This window comes from Dama dama, chromosome 5, assembly GCF_033118175.1.
Source record: "Dama dama isolate Ldn47 chromosome 5, ASM3311817v1, whole genome shotgun sequence".
Taxonomy (NCBI): domain Eukaryota; kingdom Metazoa; phylum Chordata; class Mammalia; order Artiodactyla; family Cervidae; genus Dama; species Dama dama.
In genome coordinates, this window is record NC_083685.1 from 109,730,576 (window position 1) to 109,750,881 (window position 20,306).

A 20,306-nucleotide genomic window follows, 5' to 3' on the forward strand; every position below is an offset into this window, starting at 1 on the left:
CCTAACTGGACTCCCCAGTTTCTAATTTTGCTCCCAATACAACCTATTCTCAGTAGCGAGTAGAGTGATTTTTTTTTCAAATGAGAAGTCCAATCATGTCACCTCTCTGTTCAAAACCTTCTGAAGATTTTTAATTTCACTTAGAGTAAAAGCCAACATCTTTACAATGGTCTACAAGGCCTGGTAAGATCTGGTTTCCTATTTCCTCTCTGGCCTCACGTCCCATTACTCACTTTCTTCCAGCCACACAGGATTACTTACACTTCTTTGAATTCAAGCCCCAGGGCCTTTGCACTTGCTTTTTCCTAGTGATCTGCAGGGCTCTCCCCTCATGCTTTTAAGTCTGTTAAAAGGTCAGCTGGCTGATGGTTCTCCTAACTCACCTTCAGCCCCCAGTACCTGCTTTATTTTTCTCAATAGCAATTACTACCTTACAAAACATCAAACAATACTGTATGTTACTTTTTCATTTTGTTTCTAGTCTGTTTTTCCCAATGAGAATATAAACTCCACGCGGGCAGGTTTTTTTGTATTTTGTTTACTACTGCAACCTAACACCTAGAACAGCAGGTGCTCACTAAATATGTCCAGAACAGGTGTTGCAAGAACTCACCAGTCTCACCCAGGTCAGTGCTCTGAAGAAATGTACGGCAGCGCTCCTTGTGCTCCTCAAGGGAACTTCTCTGCTTGTAACTCCTTCCGCAAAACTCACATTTATAAGGTTTCTCAACTATAAGGAGAGCACAAGGGGCACTCAGTGACCCTCAGGGGTTATAGAACAAACGGTGTATTGGGGCCCTGTGAAAACTGTCCCCTAGGAAGGAGACTGCTGAGAGAAGTCAGAGAACTTGGATACTTGTGCATCTACATTACTTTTAAATTCAGTAAACTGAAACAAGGTTATAGCCTATGATTGATTGTCATGTACTCTTTGAAAGGATAGGTTCCTTCCACAAATGAAAGGATTTAGACTTAATGACTATCCTGGAGCACAGTGTTTTGGCTCCAAATCCAATCTTGCTTCTTCAGGAAAAAAATACAAAAAGGAACATTTTATTTTTCAAGGAGATTCGTGTGGTTTAAGAATGAAGTAGGAAGAGATCCTGTATTCTGTGACATCCAGCTGGCTGTAAGTAAAGAATGCTGCAGTTTGTGGGTATTAGCCACTAAAAGTCTTTTTAGAGCACTGACCTATTTCAATAAATGTAGCTTGTGGCTATAGCAAAGTCTGGGCTCAATTAATAAAAACTGACCTAACCAACTGAGGGTCGTTTTGAATAATAGAAATAAGAAGGAATTTCAAAAAATGACTTCATCTTAATTTATAAGACAAAGCAAAAATTTCCTCAAAAGTTCATCCATATAGTACAGGCCACCTTTAATCTTCTAACTCCTCCAAATGCCTTACTGTTATAAATAATAACTTCAACTCTGTGTGCAGGGCTCACCTTTCTGACTTGTCAATAAAATGTACACCAGAAATTTTTCAGAATTTTAGGGACAGAGATTTTTTTTTTTTTTTTTTTCAAGTCCTCTTGCTCTGTTTAAAATAGAGCCTTTGGGCTTAAAGCACTAAAAGATCCTTATGGAATCACAAATTAAAATAAATGCAGGTTTTCTGGGGCCAGGAATGTTAAGTTTCTACATAAAGTGAGGTCCTCTAGAATCTTAAAAATAACTGCCATTGTTGGATCTTACCTGGAAAAAGCAATAGAAAAGAACTACTCTAATTTTTGGGACCAAACTCAGCCTTAACTCACTACTTTGAACAATGAGCTGTAAAAGAAACTCTTCTTTTACCCTTTACCATCTCTCACAGTGGGTCTTCTTGGGGCTCATTTGTTTAATCCTTAGTCTGAATTGTGACCAGTTGCGGGTTTAGGGCTGGGTTTTAGTCAAAGCAGAATGTGGATTAACATAAAAACAAGCCCTTTTTTTTCCCTTCAATTAAAATTTTGTCAGATAACATCAAGAACATGAGGTCCCAAATTTGAAAATAAACCCAGTTTTATTTTTCTAGGAGGGAAATTCTAAATGTTAGTTTAATGTGGTTAAAATAAGGAGTGAAAACATCAAGAGAGAACATAGCTTTTTATGAATTCTTATTGCTGCTCATCTTTTAGAGATTAAAAATAAATTGGGTGATCAAGAAGAAAGTTAGGTTTAAGAAATTTAGCTCATATACACCTAAAACTAATATAATGTTATATTTTTAATTATATCTATGAAAAAAAAAAAGAAAGTCTAGGCCAGAATGGCCCAAACTCCCCAAATAAGCCCAGATTAGCCAAAATTTACCCTCAACAGAGATTCATACCCAGTTTACAGTTTTATACAACCTACAAACTGTACATCATTTACTTTATCCAGACTTTTGAATGAATAGTATGTGTGTATATTTTTAGAAAAATAATCTTTTAATAAAGTTTGCCATAAAAATACTGAAGGCTATAATGTTTTTGCAAAAATTAAAAAAGCATTTTTACAGTGCAGGCTTCTCCTGTCTGACTGTGTTGTTCTCTAGGGGTGCAAAGATGGTAAGGAGATGATCATCCCCATTGAGCCAGACGGAGAGCAATTAATGTCTTAATGGAAGTGTAATTAGCCCTAGAGGTCTCTGCTGTTGTAACCCTTCAGAACCGGAGTGACAGATTAAAGCCTCCATACTTAACTCTTTCTAGTTTCCTCAATGGGCACGGAGAAACACATATTTACTAGATATGGAATGCTCATTGCTCTCACTTACCAGAATGTGTCCTAAGATGACCTGTGAGTGCATCTCTTCTCTGGCATGCGTAGTTGCAGAGGTGACACTTAAAAGGTTTTTCCCCTGTGTGCAGTTTAATGTGGCGGAGGAGGTTACCTTTCTGAGTAAAAGATGCCCCACACTGATTACACTGGAATGGGCGTTCACCTTTAAAAAGGACAAAAAGGAGATTTCTGATCACCCGGCAATTGGCGAAGCATATGCACAGATTCGATGCCTATGGCAAAAGCTCATGTTTAAGATAGTTTCTGTTCATTTTGGGATCAGATGGAAGCTGTATTTCAAGGGAAACCTAGGACTGACTTAAGGAATCTTCCTTCTAGAAGAGAAAAAACACTCATCTGGCAAGGCTAGGTATCACCTTGCCTTGGATCAGAGCAAAAAAAATGAATAGCTTTAGAAGTGCTTTCTAGACTTAAGTTTTTTGCATTACTTAGCATTCCTTTTAAATAATCTCAATCTATAAAAAGAGTCACAGACTGAAGTCCTAATAAGGTATAGAGAGCCAGAAATGCTTTTTTTTTTTTAATTGAAGAAATGCTTTTTAAAGTCTCCATATCCTATGTTAGATGAAATCTATTGGGCTTGGTGGGAGTGTTAAGTTTGCATGCATTTCTATAGACTGCCTTTTTGTTGCCTGAAAATAAATTTTTTAAACTGTTAATAAAAATTGAATCCTTTCATCTACCAAATTTGAACCCAATACAATAAGGAGATCTGCTGTTTTAAAAGTTATGCAAAATATATGCAAGATGCTTAAAAAGCATATCACACAATTTAACTCCCACTTGTTACTGAAGAAAACTATTTGGCTGACCTAGAACACCCTGATCTCTACAGTCTTATTCGTAGCATTTGTGATATGCTTGTCAAATGCATGGTGAAGCAGGAATAAAAATCACTAGGTAAATGGAAATGCAGAGAGGGAAAGAGACATCAGAATCATTTAAAAAATCAATGAAAAGTAATCAAAAATTAAGTTCTAAATTACACCACTTCTTTTCTTATGTGGTTTCATTAGGACAGTTTTCAGAACAATGGATAGAACAGACTATTTACCAGTATGGCTCCGCTTATGAACCATTAAGACATTGAAGCTAATGCAGGATAATCCACACACATCACAGTTCATCTTGCCACTGGTTGGCCTGCTACTATCATATGAGACAACGTGTCTCTCCAACTTAATGTTTTCATATTCATTATATTCTCTTGAATAGCTGTAAGGAATTTCAGGCTCTTCTGCATTTCCCATGGGCTCTGGCTTTAAAACATTCTCATCCCTTTCACTGTATTCATCTTTCACTTTCATTGAATCATCTGCAGGGAGGAAAATGCAAGAAATGAACAATGATTGTTTTTGCAGCTATCAAAGCAGCTGAAAGAACAGAGACCCACAACTGACAATTAAATACCAAATGAAGCTAAAAATATTGTACATCTACAAAACAAGAAAACGGCATTAGGATGATCACTGATTATTTGAATTCAGAGCCACAGTCAGGGGAAAACACAAGACACACGTGTACACACACACACAAACACACGCAAAATAGATGACAGCATTTTAGGCCATTCAGAAAATTAGAGATAACAGATTTTAGCTATGACTGCTCAGAGCAACTATGAAAAAAACATTTTGAGCAATTTTTCTCCAGTACCGGGGGAGAAGAAAGGTTCTCAGATTTATTACCTTTTTTGGTGGCTGCAATTACAAGGCAAGGTGATGTGCTCTTTGGTTTCAAGAAGAAAATACTATTTTAATTCTTCAATTGCATCTAATTTACGCCACTGAGAGTTGAATAATTAACAAATTTTTTTTTTTTCCTGATTTTAAGCCATGCCTTGCCTCTTCCCCTTCCTTGTATACAAACTGCTAAAGTGAGTCTTATCTCTCTCTCTCTCTTGGAACTGATAAAGAGACAACGCTGAACGTAGAGGAAGCTGGCAGTACTAGTGAAATACTGTTGAGAAAGATAAAAGGAGAAGTAATCCTTTAACATAACCTTCTAAGGAGTCACTTTCATTGACACAGGTAAATGAAGCTCAACCTAAGCAAGGGGAACAGCACCAAAAACCAATACCCAAGTTAGGGAGGGCTAAACTCGAAGCCCTAGAATAAAGCACTGGATAGGAGGGGTGTGGCTGGCCCAAGTAAGTTGGCTGATCAAGTACTATTTCAATAAGAGTTGCAACACTCTTAAGCTGAAGAACATAAGAAATGAAGAAGGCAAAAATTTATGTACTGATACTAAGAAAACCTAAAATATTTGCCTGGTGTAATAAAAATAAATATTTATAAGGGATTTTTCATATATAAAACATGCTGCATAAATGCTCACTTTTAAAAAAATTCATTCTTAAAAACTGGAAATTGTAATACTCCATGGGAATCATAAGTCAATGGGATTTCAGGGCTGGAAGAGAATTCAGAGATCATCTGATCCAACCCTTGTTCTTCAGATGAGGAAATCCGGGAACAGAGATGTTTTGGGGACTAGTCCACAGTTACACAGCCAGTTAATAGCAGATGAACTGGAATTAGAACAATGAACTTGGATTTGCCCTTGCACTCTGACACATAGAGTCTAATTTGCTCCTTATATCATATTCCACACTCCCTCATTAGTGGTGTAGATGTTAAAGACCAAAACACTTTGAAGAAAAGATATTAAAAAAAATGACATCCCTTCCAAACAACACCAGTAAGGGCAGCTCCTGTTGCCACACAGGAGGAAGTATAACTGCAGCTGTGCCTAGCTTGCTACCTTCTACTCAAGTTTCAATTTTCACTTCTATCAAGGTTACCTTTCATCTATATTAACTGTGTTTGCTTAATAGAGCAAGACAGGGCCTAACCACCAACAGAGGAGCCATGCAGCAGTACTGTTCCACTGCTTCTCACCACGGTTCACGGTTCATAACCTTTTGCTCTTTGATTAGAAGAGATGCAGGGCTGCAGGAAACATCCAGTGTGTTTCAAAGTGACCCATCCTATGCATCTGGATTGTATATGAATTGATATCTACTTCCTACATGGAGAGAGATTCATCCCCTTCCTTGGACACATCTTGCCTGCTTTCAGATGGAATTTGTTTCCTTAAGTGGTTTTTGCTTTTTAAATTTTTTTTTTTTAAAGAGAAGGATGCACCTGAAGCTTGTACCCTCCTCTTTCCTCCATCACTCCAGCTGCGGGTGATATCCCACCAAAGCTTGAGTGCTCTTCAGTTTGCATGTAGGCGTTTAAAACAACCTCAACGGAAAACTTCAGCTACTGAAAACCAAAAACAGCATATAGAAAAGGCCAGCAGAAGTGGATCCTTTTTATCTGGGTTATAAAATGTTAAAATGTTAATATGAACAGACTCAGGCTGTTCTGTGGTCCATGATAATTAAAATCTGGTAAGATCAGTGTTTTGAGTCTTTCTGAAAACACAAGACATAAGAAGGTTGCTCCTTCTCTCAGGATTTTGGCTTTAATGGGCTTGACCTAGAACTCAACACTACACCGACATAGCTCAAAACAAATCCTTGGCTTTTGTTCTTGAGGACTTAGCTGTAGAACAAGGAAGACAGTATTTGAGACTCAGGGCTCTAAGGGAACAAATCCAAGCACATGAACAGGAAATTGAGGAAGTCCCTTGGACTTACTGGACCAAGAGAGTTCCTGATTTGCTCTTGCGGTCTTACCAGTTTTAGATAAAAGATCTGGATGGCCTCTCTGCATGGTTACTGAAGATCAACAATTCATTATGGTTTACCGTGTGAAGATAAACAAAGCTGAATACTAGAATACATTAGTATATAAGACACAAAAGGGATTCCTGAGAGATTGTTGGGCTTAGCACCTAGTCTCCAAATATAGTCCACCAAAACTACCAGAAGAGAAACTAGTCTGCTCTAAGTACTAAGAGATTCATTCCATTCCTTGGGAGGAAAATTTGTAGGAGCAGAGGAAAGGGAGTGGGAGGGACATTCTACTTAGTGTCCCTTGAAAACATTAATAAATATATGTAGTGGTAAATAACCCACCTGCCAACGCAGGAGACGTAAGAGATGCAGGTTCGATCCCTGGATTGGGAAGATGCCCTGGAGGAGGGCATGGCAACCCACTCCAGTATTCTTGCCTGGAGAATCCCATGGACAAAGGAGCCTGGTAGGCCCCAGTCCATAGGGCTGGAAGGAGTCAAACACAACTGAAGCGACTTAACACATGCACACACTAAAATCGAACTTATCACTTTGAACCCCAAACTGCTTCTAATGTTTGATGTCTTTTTTTCCCATCTGTACCTGCAGCATTCAGGATCTTAGTTCCCCAAGCAGGGATCAAACCTGGGCATCCTGCATTTATTGGGAGCTCGGAGTCTTAACCACTGGACCACCAGTGTAGTCCCTATGACATCTCAGAGTCACACATTGCATCTTCCTTCTTCCATTCTCCAAATCTTGAAATTGGACAACTTTTCCATCCAATCTCCACATCAAGTCAGTCTCCAAGACCTATAGATTCTATGTTCTTGAGATCTCTAGACGCCAACTCCTCTTTTCTATTCTCTTCGAAATTTAGTTTAGCCTCTCATTCCATCACACTTAAACTCTCTCAACATTCCCTTTCTAGATAGATTTAATACAAAAGTAACCTGTGCTTATGTCTCTACAATCTCAAAACTGATATAAAATTGCTTGTAATCTGGATTCTGTCTTCTTAATTCACTGAATCTGCTCCCCTAAAGATCTTCAATAAACTCATGATTCTTAAATCCAGTGGTTTTTTTGTGTGCCATTCTCCCCAACTTCTCTGCAGCCCTTGATACTGTTGACCACCATTCCTTCTTCTTCTGTATTCCTACATCTTCAGTGAAACTGAAACTTCTTTCCTCACCTTCTGTGAGTGGGTGTGTAAGTCGCTCAGTCGTGTCTGACTCTTTGCGATCCCGTGGACCATACAGGCCGATTCTCTATGGCCAGAATACTCCAGGCCAGAATACTGGAGTGGGTAGACTTTCCCTTCTCCAGGGGATCTCCCCAACCCAGGGATCGAACCCAGGTCTCCCGTATAGCGGGCAGATCCTTTACCAGCTGAGCCACAAAGGAAGCCCAAGAACACTGGAGTGAGTAGCCTGTCCCTTCTCCAGCTCATCTTCCCAACCCAGGAACTGAACCGGGGTCTCCTGCATTGCAGGTGGATTCTTTACCAACTGAGCTGTGAGGGAAGCCCACCTTCTGATTACTTCCTTCTAGCTCCTTTCCCCGTTCTGCCTCCTAAATACTGTCTGTATCCTTCTTTCTTCTTCCCTGCTAGACCTCCTTCCCTATGGCAATTTTATCCACTTTTAAGGCTTCAACTAGCACCCCAAATATATATATCTCAAGGTATAATTTCTCTCCCCTTCTTCTGTCCTCTGTTCCCAAAGGCCTCCTAGGTATCTTCACAGTTACTCAGGTTAGAATCTTTACAGTTATCTTTCCTCCCTCTCTTTTGCATCCCCACATTTAATCATTCACTGGTTCTATTTCTGCACCCTCTCTCCAATCTGCTTCTCTTCTTCACTATTTTGCATGCTCATTATCCCAAATCTCAAACTCTGATTGCTCTCCTTACGATCTACTGTGGTAGCCTTCACATGGTTCTCTCTGCCTTCTTTCTCCTTTCCAGCACATCCTATGCTCTGCCACCAGATGGTTCATGTAAACGATAGCTCTGGTCACATCATGAGCCTGTCCAAATTCTCCAATAGTCTCTGCTGCCAACAACATGAAATGCAAACTCAGAAACAAAGAATTTAAAAGACCTTTCAATGTGTGGCCCCAACTATCTTTGTAATGTTGATTTGGAATATTCAGGTATCTTTAATGAAACTAAACAACTTCTGAATATTCTTCCTTTTATTATTTCCACTGCCAAAAAGATCTTTCTCCAACACTGCCAAAGGTCCAAATCCAACACATCTTTTAAGGCTAAATTAATTTGCCATTTTCCTCTATTATGCCTTTCCTGTTCCCCCAGCTGCAAAATAATCCGTTCCTTCTTTCTCTGAGTTACTTATAAAGTCACTTCACCTCCCATATGGACACATAAGCTATCTGAGGTCAGAAGTTACACAGGTTTGGGTTTTTTTGTTTTGTTTTGTTTTTTAAACTCAGTATTCCCTATGACACTGCTTGAAGGTTGTGGGTTTTAAAATACAAATTTTAGGGGTCCCAAACTTTCAGGGTGTGAGGACTGGAAACATGCATTAAAAATATGCTTTCCAGGCAAATCTTATGCACAATGGAGTTTGAGAACTGCTGCTCTAGAATATGATAGAGCGTAAAGTACATACACAGTAAATACTTAGTACATGGATCTACTACTATGTTAGCCTCCTAACTGGTCTACAGTGGATATGACCTCTCTTTTAGACTATATCCTATTATCGAATTAATCAGCCTGTAGTACTAAAACCCTTGTTCAGAAACTTTCAAGGATTTCATTTTGTTTACAGAATCCCAACTCCTCAGTGAGACATTCAGGGGCCTGTCCAGAACCTGCCCCAAGCTGACCTGACCATCTCATATCTCACTAGATTCCCTGAATCACCCTTCTCTCTAGACTAGAATCTTGCCCATTCAAAGTGAGGTCCTTGGATCCGCTGTTCCAGCATGCCTCCCAGGAGCTTATTAGGAATGCAGACTCTTAGGCCTCACCCTAGACCTACTGGATCCAATTGTGCATTTCAACAAATCCTCAAGGATTCTTATACACATCAAAGTTTGAGAAGCACAGTAGTCATCTTACTAAATGCAGCTTTCCAAGCCTCTTCTCCAGTCTTTTCTTTACCTAAAATGCACTTCCCCACATCAACATTCTATTCAAACTTGCAGATGCTGTTTAAATGCCATTTCTTCCATGAAGTTTTCCTTGATACTTGAAACTAGCAAAAAATTCTCCTGTTTCTGTTTTCATATAGCACTACACATAAAACCAATAATACTGTTCCACAGATTTATATTATACATTCAGAGATGTTCATTTTTCCTTGATTTTTCAGTTGTCAATGACTGGCAACACTGAACTGTTACTATACTTGATCTTAGCCAAAAGGCTGAGAAGCGATTGAACTGTTAATAAAGGCAGAAAATCTTAAAGATCTGGCAAGAAATACTTGAATATACTTGAGGAATAGTCCCACAGCATCCCGAAGTCTTTTGTACAGTAAACAGACCTTTCGTAATGTGAATAATCTGCCATTTCGGTTTTGTAAATTCTAGTCTCTTATTATATGTATCAGGTTTCTTAGACACATGACTTTGGTTGCCACTTAAAAGACTATCAGGAATCTTCATAGGCACTAGCAATATTTTATTTCTTAAGGCAGGTGGTGGGTCCATGGATGCTTGTTATTATTCTTTATACATGTAATTATATTTGCCTTTTTGTATGTATCATATACTTCATAATAAAAAATGTTAAAGGCTCCTGCGTAAATTTTTTATAATTGAGCTTGTGGAGAAAAGAACATACCAAACCACAAATTGCTGATAAAGGTAATTGCTAAACATTCCCAGAGGGGGGAAAAAAAGATGTCTAAATTGAATCTAACCCATAGAAAATTAGATTAGGTTGCACTTCTTTCTAAAGGAGCTACTCTGGGGTACAATTGCTCCCATCTTTGTCTACGTTCTGGAGGCCACTTAGGAAGATGACACACACTAACACACACACACACCCCAGAGAGAATTTTGTAGGCTGAGGAGAACAAAGGCTTGGCTCACTGGGGCTGATGCACATGGTTTCATTTCCTGGGGTGATGGTTATCACATGAAAGGCTTGCACTCCAGAGTAGACATTTTTGGTTTCACCTGAGACACTGCAAAAACAATGGGTCTTGGAAAGGATCCAACATCTAAATCCTTCAGGGGCAATAGCAGTCTCAGCCAACTGTGCCTCAGTTTGTTTTTACAGGCACATAAAATGCTCAGTTGGAGAGAAGAACCTATCAAAGATGGCAAACAGAAGAGGCAACTTGGATGTCTTGGATAGCATGTTTTTAGTATGAACTTCACAGTGTAAAAAGCAGGTTCTGAATTTCCACTCTGAACCATGAGATCTCAGAATCCAACTCAAAGAACAAAGTTTGAAATAATACCTTCTAGTTTGCCAGAGATGTTGTGAGAAGGGACAAAACCAGATAGCGGCTTTAGACAGGGAAGACACAAAACGGGATGTTGTTTAAGTGTTTTACAAGGATTGGGGGTCATAACCATGAAATCCTCAGCACATGCAAAAGTCAACTGGATAACAAAGAAGCTTAATCATCTTAATGTGGCATTTTAATGATGCCACTGATTTGCTATGCCAATTCAGAGATAATGAGGCCCTAATGCTACAGATGTTCAGCCAGGCTAAAAGAAAAGGGGGGTGGGCTTTTCTAGCATGCCATTTTCTAACTATCCAATTAAACAAATTGTGAAAGCATCTAAATAGTTTACCAGGTTTTGACAGCTGTTAATAGGATTTAGAAGCTTGAAGCACTAAAGAGCAAAATGGGAGATACATGTACTGTAGGTATTTAGTCTATAGAGTTTGTTGCTATCACCCAATATAGCAAAAATAGATTAACTAGAACAGTTTTCCTTATAAAATTAATGTCTGTAGTCCTTTCCCACAATGGCTTCTTTGTAGTACAAACAAGAACACTGAAATTATGGGTCATTTTCATTTTCTAATTTATATTTTTATGTGTAAAGTGAGGAAGGAGAAAAACCAATGATATTTTGAGAAGTAGAGAATATGAAGTTTTAGTATTTTCTAACCAGTAAAATAAAATTTCAATGAAAATAAAACTTTTGGTCATTGATAAATAGTATCCACTATGTTTTTATTTTTCTCTTCCTTTAAAATTTAAAATGATAGGCATCTTGTGACTTTAAAACACCTATTTTAAAATTAGGAAAAGATTGGTAAATATGAATTGGACTAAGAAGAGATAAAATATTGATATCAATAGTGATGAGATAAGAGGTAGCAGTTTGGATAATATTTGATTTAAGTTCTCATTAAAACATATTCTTATCAGACTTTAAATTTGCGCTTAAATAATCTAAACTGGTAATTAGTAAATCATGTCATTTTAAATTCAAGAGCATTAGGATGAAAACATGAAGAAAGTTTCAGCTGCAAAGGAACCACCCTTGATTTTACTAGAGACATTAATCGTTGTCTTATTATCTGACTATCAAATAACTCATTCATTGCCATAATAGTAAAAATAATTTTGCTTAATAATTTCAGTGCAACTCTTGCTTCTCCATTAGAACAAGAGGAGATTTATTACTTTTAATAAGAATACACTACACATCAGCAGTAGATATCCAAACTGCTACCTCTTCTCCCAACACTATTGATATCAATATTTTATCTCTTATTAGCCTGATTCACATTTACCAATTTTTTCCTAATTTTAAAATAGGTGTTTTACAGCCGATCAGTTGGGCTAAGTTCTTCAGCTACCATCAGGCCAGGTGAATTCTTTTTTTTTTTTTTTTCAGGTGAATTCTTTATCTTGAATTGTTGTGAGGACTGAAAAACATGATGTGTGGAGGTTCCTTCTAAACTATAAAAAAAGTATACAAGTACATTTTTTCATGTCTGTCCATTATAGCTATGAACTTTCTCTATTGATTAATGTATGTGTTTATTATTTTATATTTATATTTCTGAGAAAGAACTGCTATCCATTGAAAAATAATGATTGAAAAAATATATATTTAAAGAGGTTAAGGTTTTAGATGTTGCCTAAACATACTAGAGATAGACTGAAGTATGGACTTGGGAGATATTTCATTTATAAATCCAGAAGAAAAAGATTTCTTTTCATTCACAATTTTCTTGTGTATAGAATATTCACTTTATCTTTCTATCTTTTAAAAAATTGAACAGAGCTCAATCCTAAAAATTTGAAGTATATTAAGACATAATTCTTAGGGACTTCCCTGGGGGTCCAGTGGTTAAGAATCTACCTTCCAATGTAAGGGACACAGATTTGATCCCTGGTCGGGGAACTAAGATATATCTCAGGGCTACTAAGCCTGTGTGCTGCAACTACTGAGCCAAATAAATAAATAAATATTAAAAAGAAACATAATTCTTAGAAAAATTAAAAAATTGTTGTCCAAATACAATTAAATTGGTTAAAAACATCCTAACTGTCATAACACCAAACTCAGGATCATGGGTAAAAGAAGGAATGAAAATGTCTTCTAAATATATTCAGAGCATAAGTAGTTCTTGTTATACATAGTACATGTGTGTGTTAACTGTACAACAGTTAACATGTTTGTTTATTGCTTATTTCCTATACAGATTAGAAATATCATCAAGGCAGAAGCCAGGTTTCAGTAATATTTGTGTCCCTAGAACCTTTCAGAGGGCTCACTTATTGAATGAAAAAATGAATGAATGAACGAACCCCTTGGGCAGCCTGAACCAATTTAATGATAATTAAAAGGCCAGCCAAGGAAGAAGTCATAAGAGAAGAGGGTTCCATCCCTGGGTCAGGAAGATCCCCTGGAGAAGGAAATGGCAACTCGATCCAGTATTCTTGCCTGGGGAATCCCACAGAGGAGCCTGGCGGGCTATGGTTCACAGTGTCGCAAAGAGTGGGACATGACTGAACGACTGCACACAACATGAAAAGGAAGAAGTCGGTCCATCTGCTGTACCACCCCCTAGCTTGTCTACAACAGTCTGAAAATGAGCTGTGCTATGAAGAGTTTCTCCTCATGATACATTAGGAAAAACCCCAAGCCCCACAGTGATAATAAGTTTTCTAGTTGATTTCTTTGCCAAGTGTGGTCTGGCTTCAGGCCCTCCTATTCTGCTACTTTGGAGCAGGCTGCCACTGATCAGCCCCAGCTCCTTGAACCTCTTCCCTGAACTCTATTCATTCCTTCTTCTATTTCTACCTCGTTTATTTTCCATGTTTACTTGTCTTTCTCTGTCTCCTAGGTGTGAATGATCTCCAGGGGTCTGTTTCTTGAACTTTTCGGTTTTTTCACTTCACATATTCTCCTGATCCAACTTTTTTGCTAATGACTCCCAAATCTATATTTTCAGCCAGTCCTGCCTGCTGAGCCCAACAGATACTGCCAATCACCTCTTGGATTTCTTATGCTTGTTTCATACTCAGTCTAATGCATTGTTTCTCTCTTCTGTACTTCCTTTCCACATCTGCTCCCCTATGTTAGTTCCCACTTTCTTCTCTGTGTAGTGGCTCCTTGATGTCAATGTCTACACCCTCAACATATAGCACTCTGCTGGGTACAAAGTTTGGCAACTGCTTACCAAATGAACAGAAGGAAGGAAAGAAAGAAGGCAAGAAGGAAGGAAGGAGCAAAAATTATTTGTTCTTTGCTTAGAGTACAAAATTAAGGCTGGAGATGTTTCCAAAATACTGCACAGATTGTAATTTTGCTTAAGGCTAGTATCTTAGGCCATGGCAGAGGAAAACAATAAATTGTATTTCTAACTTAAGGTATAGCAACCAAACACAAAGGGTATAGAGGATTCTTGAAAGAGAGAAAAATGAATATAAGGAGTAAGAATGAGAAGATTCTTGCTTTTTTAAACATTAAGTTAAAACAAAATATATACAAACTAATATAAAATTTACCACCTGCTACACATTATTTGGACTTTTCTTCCTCTCTGCTTCGTCCATTCCCCTATCTCTGTTTTCCAAAGAATGGAATTAGAGCACTAAGAAACACTGGAAGGAACTCAGTACTGACTTGTCCTGGGTGAATGTACATTAAAAGCACATAGGGAATAAGCTATTTTGTCACTGGAACATGTTAGTCCCTGAGGGTAAAGTGCAACTGCTTAACAGCTGCCCAGTGACACACTTCAAGACTGCAAGCAAAAAATGCACCCTAGCTCCACCAGAAACTGTGAAGGGAATATTGCCTGGCATAATAAAACCAGGATGGAATCCAGCCAACAAACTGGAGTACAAGCCCCTTTCTATTTCAAAAGGCAACTTCCAATGATCACAAATAGAGGTTTCTAATAACAGTATTCAAATAGCATCAGAATGGGTACTAATAATCATAAAGCAAGGACAATATCATATTTCACTCTCCTTTTGCCCACTGAAAACAGATTTTAATGTCTTTTTTTTTTTCAGAGTTCTGATGAAAGAGCATGAACTTCGGAGTAACACAGGATCTAGGTTCAAGTTGTACTAACTAGCCGTGTGATCTCGGCAAGTCACTTGACTTCTGTGAATTTTCTTATTTGTGCAATGAAGATAACATCTACACCTAAAAAGATAGTTACGGTAATTAAATTAGGCAAAATAATGTATATAAAGGCCTAGCATATTAGCTGACATATAATATCTTTGTGACCTTGGAATCGATTTCTTACATTTGATACCAAAAGCATGATTCATAAATGAAAATACCTTACAACTCAATAATGAGACGAATAACCCAATTTGAAAATGCGGAAAAGATCTGAATTGACATTTCACCAAAGAAATTACACAAATGAACAATAGGCAAATGAAAAGATGTTCAACATCATTAGTTATTAGGGAAATGTAAATGAAAACCACAATAAGATACCTCTTCACACTCACAAGAATGGCTAGCATCAAAAAGACAGATAATAATGAGTGTTGGTGAACACATGGCGAAAATGGAACCCTACTTAGTACACTGTTGGTGGATATGAAAAATGGTATAGTCATTTGGGGAAAAAAAAACGTTTGTCAGTATAATAGGCAACCTTCTGAAATTGCTCCCAATAATCTCTGACTGCTAGTATGCATATCTTGTGTAATCTTGCCTTGCACGTGGGTTGGATATAGGTGATGTGCTTCTAATTAATAAAACATGGCAAAAGTGATGGGAAATCACTTCTGTTTATTTTTTTTAGATTTTTTTGATGTGGACCGTTTTTTAAAGTCTTTATTGAATTTACAATATGCCTTCTATTTTATGTTTTCGTTTTTTGGCTGCAAGCCAGGTGGGATCTTAGCTTCCTGACCAGGGATCGAACCTGCACCCCCTGCAGTGGAAGGCAGTCTCAACTAGTGGACCACCAGGGAAGTCCCCCACTTCCTTTATTATACTATAAAAAAATATGACTTCCATCTTGTTCTCATTCTCTTGCTCTCTATTTCTCTCTCTGGTGCTTCTCACGAGCTTCTCTAATGAAGTAAGCCAGACAGCTCACGTGGCAAGGAACTGAGGGTAGTTTCTGGCCAAACGACAGTGAGGAAAGGAGGCCCTTGGTCCAAAAACCTTCAAGGAACTGAATTCTGACAAGCACATGAGTGAATCTGGAAGTTGATCCTTCCTTACTCAAGCCTTCAGATGAGGCTGCAGTCCAGGTCAACACTTTAATTGCTGCCTATGAGAGATTATGAAGCAGAGGAACAAGATAAGCTGTGCCTCTGTTCCTGAGATAATAAATCTGTACTTTTAAGGTTCCAAGGTCTGGGATAAATTGTTATATTGCAACCAATAATTAATATAGACTGTTTCTTATAAAATTAAACATAAATTTACCATACAATCCAGCAACCCCACTCTTAGGTATCTACCCAAAAGAAATGAAAACCTATGTCTACACAAAGACTTGCACACAAATGTTAATAGCACGATTATTCATAAAAACCAAAACAAAAATGGAAACAATCAGAATATCCATCAAATGGTGAACTAATAAACAAAATGTACTTTATCAATACAATAGAATACTATTCAGAAATAAACAGAAAAAAGTAATGGTACATGCAACAACATACATAAACTTAAAAACATTATGTTAAGTAAAAGCAGCAGAGCAGAAGAGTACATATTGTATTATTCCTTTTATATGAGATGTCTAGAAATGCTAAGTCTATAGAGACAAAAATAAAACTAGCGGTTGCCTAGGGCTGGGAGTCGGAGAAGGCAGTGGCACCCCACTCCAGTACTCTTGCCTGGAAAATCCCATGGATGGAGGAGCCTGGTAGGCTGCGGTCCATGGGGTCGCTAAGAGTCGGACACGACTGAGCGACTTCACTTTCACTTTTCACTTTCATACATTGGAGAAGGAAATGGCAACCCACTCCAGTGTTCTTGCCTGGAGAATCCCAGGGATGGGGGGGCCTGGTGGGCTGCCGTCTATGGGATCACACAGAGTCGGACACTACTGCAGTGACTTAGCAGCAGCAGCAGCAGGGCTGGGAGTAAGAATGGGAATTGACTGCCAACAGGTACAAGGAATTTTCTTAGGGTGACAGAAATGTTCTAAAACATGGTTGCCCAACTCTGGTAAATTTACTAAAAATCACTGAATTGGACACTTAAAGGTATGGAAATTATAACCACACTATAGCTGTTTTTTTTTTTTAAGAAAACTATAAGAATTGTTTACAAAATCAACAACTAATAGCTAACAACACTGATAAATACTCTCTCAAGAGAGGAGTGTTTAGCAGTTCATTTACCAAGTATTATAAGAAACATCGTGACAAGTGTAGCTTTTGAGCTATGATTAAGCTCATATGAGAAATCCTCATAAGACTATCATTAACTCCTCTTATTCTTGTGCAACTAATTTCATGCCCTTTGCAAAGAATTTAATAAATTCTGTGTTTAAAAAACACAAGATGTATCTGCTAATTGGCAGTAGGAAAGAGGCTAAAACAAGCAACTGTAAGAATTGGCCTCATAGGACATTTCTACAGTACTTAATTATTTTATAATCTACTACTTCAGAGAATACCTTAGTAACTATTGATTTGTGCTTTCTAAATTGTACTAAAATCCATAAAAATCCAGACTTTCTAACTGTATTAGTTCTTTGTCACATTTTGTGTTTTTATGTCTTTTTATGTGGTTTTATGTCTCACTTTCTATTCTGTTAATGGTTGAGTATGCTTTACTAGGCTATGACTATTACTTGATTAATGAATGCGATCCCAGACCTACAAGTTAGCAGTGGTATAAAGCAAACGGGGAAGCTCTCTGAGGATTCACTCAGGAATGTGAGAATTTAGTTCTCCCATTAGAAAAGAAGAAAATAAAGAATTATCTTTTCTATATAGTCTTGAGAGAGAAAACTAGTACAACCTGAAGGACTAGAACTGGAAAAGCAAGGTCATGGTGAGTAAGAGTTCATATAAAAATGTCAGAAATAGTTCTGGACTGCAAGCAATGAAGAAAGATAATAAAGGTACATTAAAGTGGATGAGCATTATGGCCAGAAGCCTAGGCTGACTTAAGAGACGCTAATAAAGAGCCTTTTCTATATTTTCCAGGGCTGCTATGAACTTCCTTGAGGAGTAACAAAGGCACGACTGGGATTTCTGCTTCTGCAGACACAGGTGCAGAAAAGCCTGGTCCTAACAAAACTTGTCAACGTTTTTAATGCCACCAGACTGACTAGATAGTGAAACATCTACCTCCATCCCATTTTTACTTACTCAGTTGACATAATTAAGAAATCTATTAAGGGTAAGGCCACAAATTATTTTTAATTATTAAACTGTGGAGTTCCACATGTAATGTTTCGACAGCATCATTCACTGCAGAATACAGTTTTCAAGACTGTCATTTCTGCAACCTCAAATGTAGATCCAACTGCAGTCGGTTAAAAGGCAGATTTCAACCAGGCAGCTGAATGAGAAAACATCTGGACCTACCAGTCAGAATGAGAAAGGTCACATGTTAAATCCAGATAATCTTGTTTATTGGTGTTTGAAGGTTATACACCAAGGGCTGGATTATCAAGGTCCTCCTTTAGGCTTGGCTCTGACATCTTCATTCATCTGCTCTGTGTGTGACACTTGAAAATTCAAAGCTTTAAAACTACTGTGTTGTCAGTCACTTCCAAATGTAATTTCCCTAACTCTAAGCTTGAATACTATGTCAGCCTACTGCTAGACTGCTGAATATTAAGTGCTAGGAGAAACCACATAATAGAATTGTCTGGGGCAGATGATGTCTATTCTTCTAAAAACCTGTTTTCCAAGTTGCCACTTGGCATTTTTTGTGGATGAAGCATTTCCAACATTCTCTATTAAAACTTAAAAAAAAAAAAAAAGGAAAGGCTTTTGAAATAGCAAGGAATATAATCAAAAGGTTGCCCTAGGGTTCAAACTGGTGATGAAGAAAGAAAGAGGATTGTGCCTATTTCATGATTTTCATAATTAGTATACAGCAGTATCATTTTATACACACACAGGAATGAACCAAAATTGTTTATGTTGAAAGCACAGAGACCATTACATATAAACTATTACAAAAACAGCAAAGTTAAGAAGCCTTAAGACCTTACACATGTTGGTCAGGGATTTTTCATCTTTTCTAGGTTGTGGATCTACCTGTGAGAACTATACTGTACATAGAAAAATGTACACATATCGATAAACAAAATTTCACATAGTTTTGAAGAGGTTTTCAAACCTTGAGGTATCAAGTCTATATTAGGCTTTTAATCAGGTCCAGTCTTAAATTGATGGCTCCTTATATTACATTGTATATATTTTACATGATAGAAGTTGGCCTTCAAATTTTTTGCTTGCATAGTCTCAAAGAATTTTGAAAAATTATATTTACCCCTGGTATATAGTAGACATTAAGTGGATATTAAGTTGACATCTATAACTTATCATAATTTAAAAGTTTTTAGAACAAAAACACAGTTTTGTTTATTGTAAATAATAATGGTTAAAACTCACTGCACCCTTTCGAATGGGTGCATATGGAATATAAATATTAGTGATTTTATTTACTCCCTTATAAACTTAAAAATACATAAATAATCTTTAAAAAAATCAGAAAATTTCTCCTTGAACTTCTATTTCCATTTTCCTTTTCCCATAGAATTTTATCTTTATGCTATTCTTTTATGCTTGAGTCTTCTATTGCTCATTCTATCATATGTCTCTATAAAAAAAACAACTATAAAAAGAAAAGAAAAAAACAACTATATACAAAAATAAAATATTTTTATTACCATGAAGTGCTATGTGCTAATAAAATTTCTTTGAGACTGAGTTATCATTAAAATTATTAGCATAAAATCAATGAAAACAATATAGGTATGCTATAAATCTTGATCAATAATTATTAAACATAAAAAGTAAAATGTTGGGAATGCATCTCTAAACGAAATGGATGAAGGAGGCATGCATTTATGAAAGTTTGAGTAGAGGAATTATCTCTTGACCCCTGTTTGGTATCTTGGAAATATATATATATACATACATACATACATATATATTTTTTACTGGAGTATAGCTGCTTAACGATGTCATGTTAGTTTCTGCCATACAGCAAAGTGGATCAATCACATGTATACATACATCCCCTCTTCCTTGGATTTTCTTCCTGTTTAGGTCACTGAGTATAGCTCCCTCAGCTATACAGTCTGTTTTCATTAATTATCTATTTTATCCATACTAATGTATATATGTCAATCCCAATCTCCCAATCCATCCCACCTCATCTTCCCCCCTTCTTGGAAATATTTACACTTTAGGGCAAAGAATTAAGA

General features: G+C 37.3%; 1 protein-coding gene and 1 non-coding gene across 4 annotated transcripts in view; both read right to left on the reverse strand.

Moving 5' to 3' along the window:
• IKZF3 (IKAROS family zinc finger 3) overlaps nt 1–20,306 on the reverse strand; it is a 90,949-nt gene that overhangs the window by 24,557 nt on the left and 46,086 nt on the right. For 2 of the 3 annotated variants that reach the window (XM_061143920.1, XM_061143919.1), the window contains exons 4-6: nt 3,827–4,087; nt 2,747–2,914; nt 614–730 (exon numbers count right to left, since the gene is read on the reverse strand). The exons of the other annotated variant lie outside the window; for it this stretch is intronic. In XM_061143920.1, the coding sequence (XP_060999903.1) occupies nt 614–730; nt 2,747–2,914; nt 3,827–4,087 (546 nt within the window). The remainder of the gene's footprint in view (nt 1–613; nt 731–2,746; nt 2,915–3,826; nt 4,088–20,306) is intronic. 3 annotated transcript variants of the gene reach the window in all.
• LOC133057993 (U2 spliceosomal RNA) lies at nt 9,673–9,867 on the reverse strand. Its single transcript, XR_009693126.1, has one exon. It is a non-coding gene; the product is annotated as a U2 spliceosomal RNA (small nuclear RNA).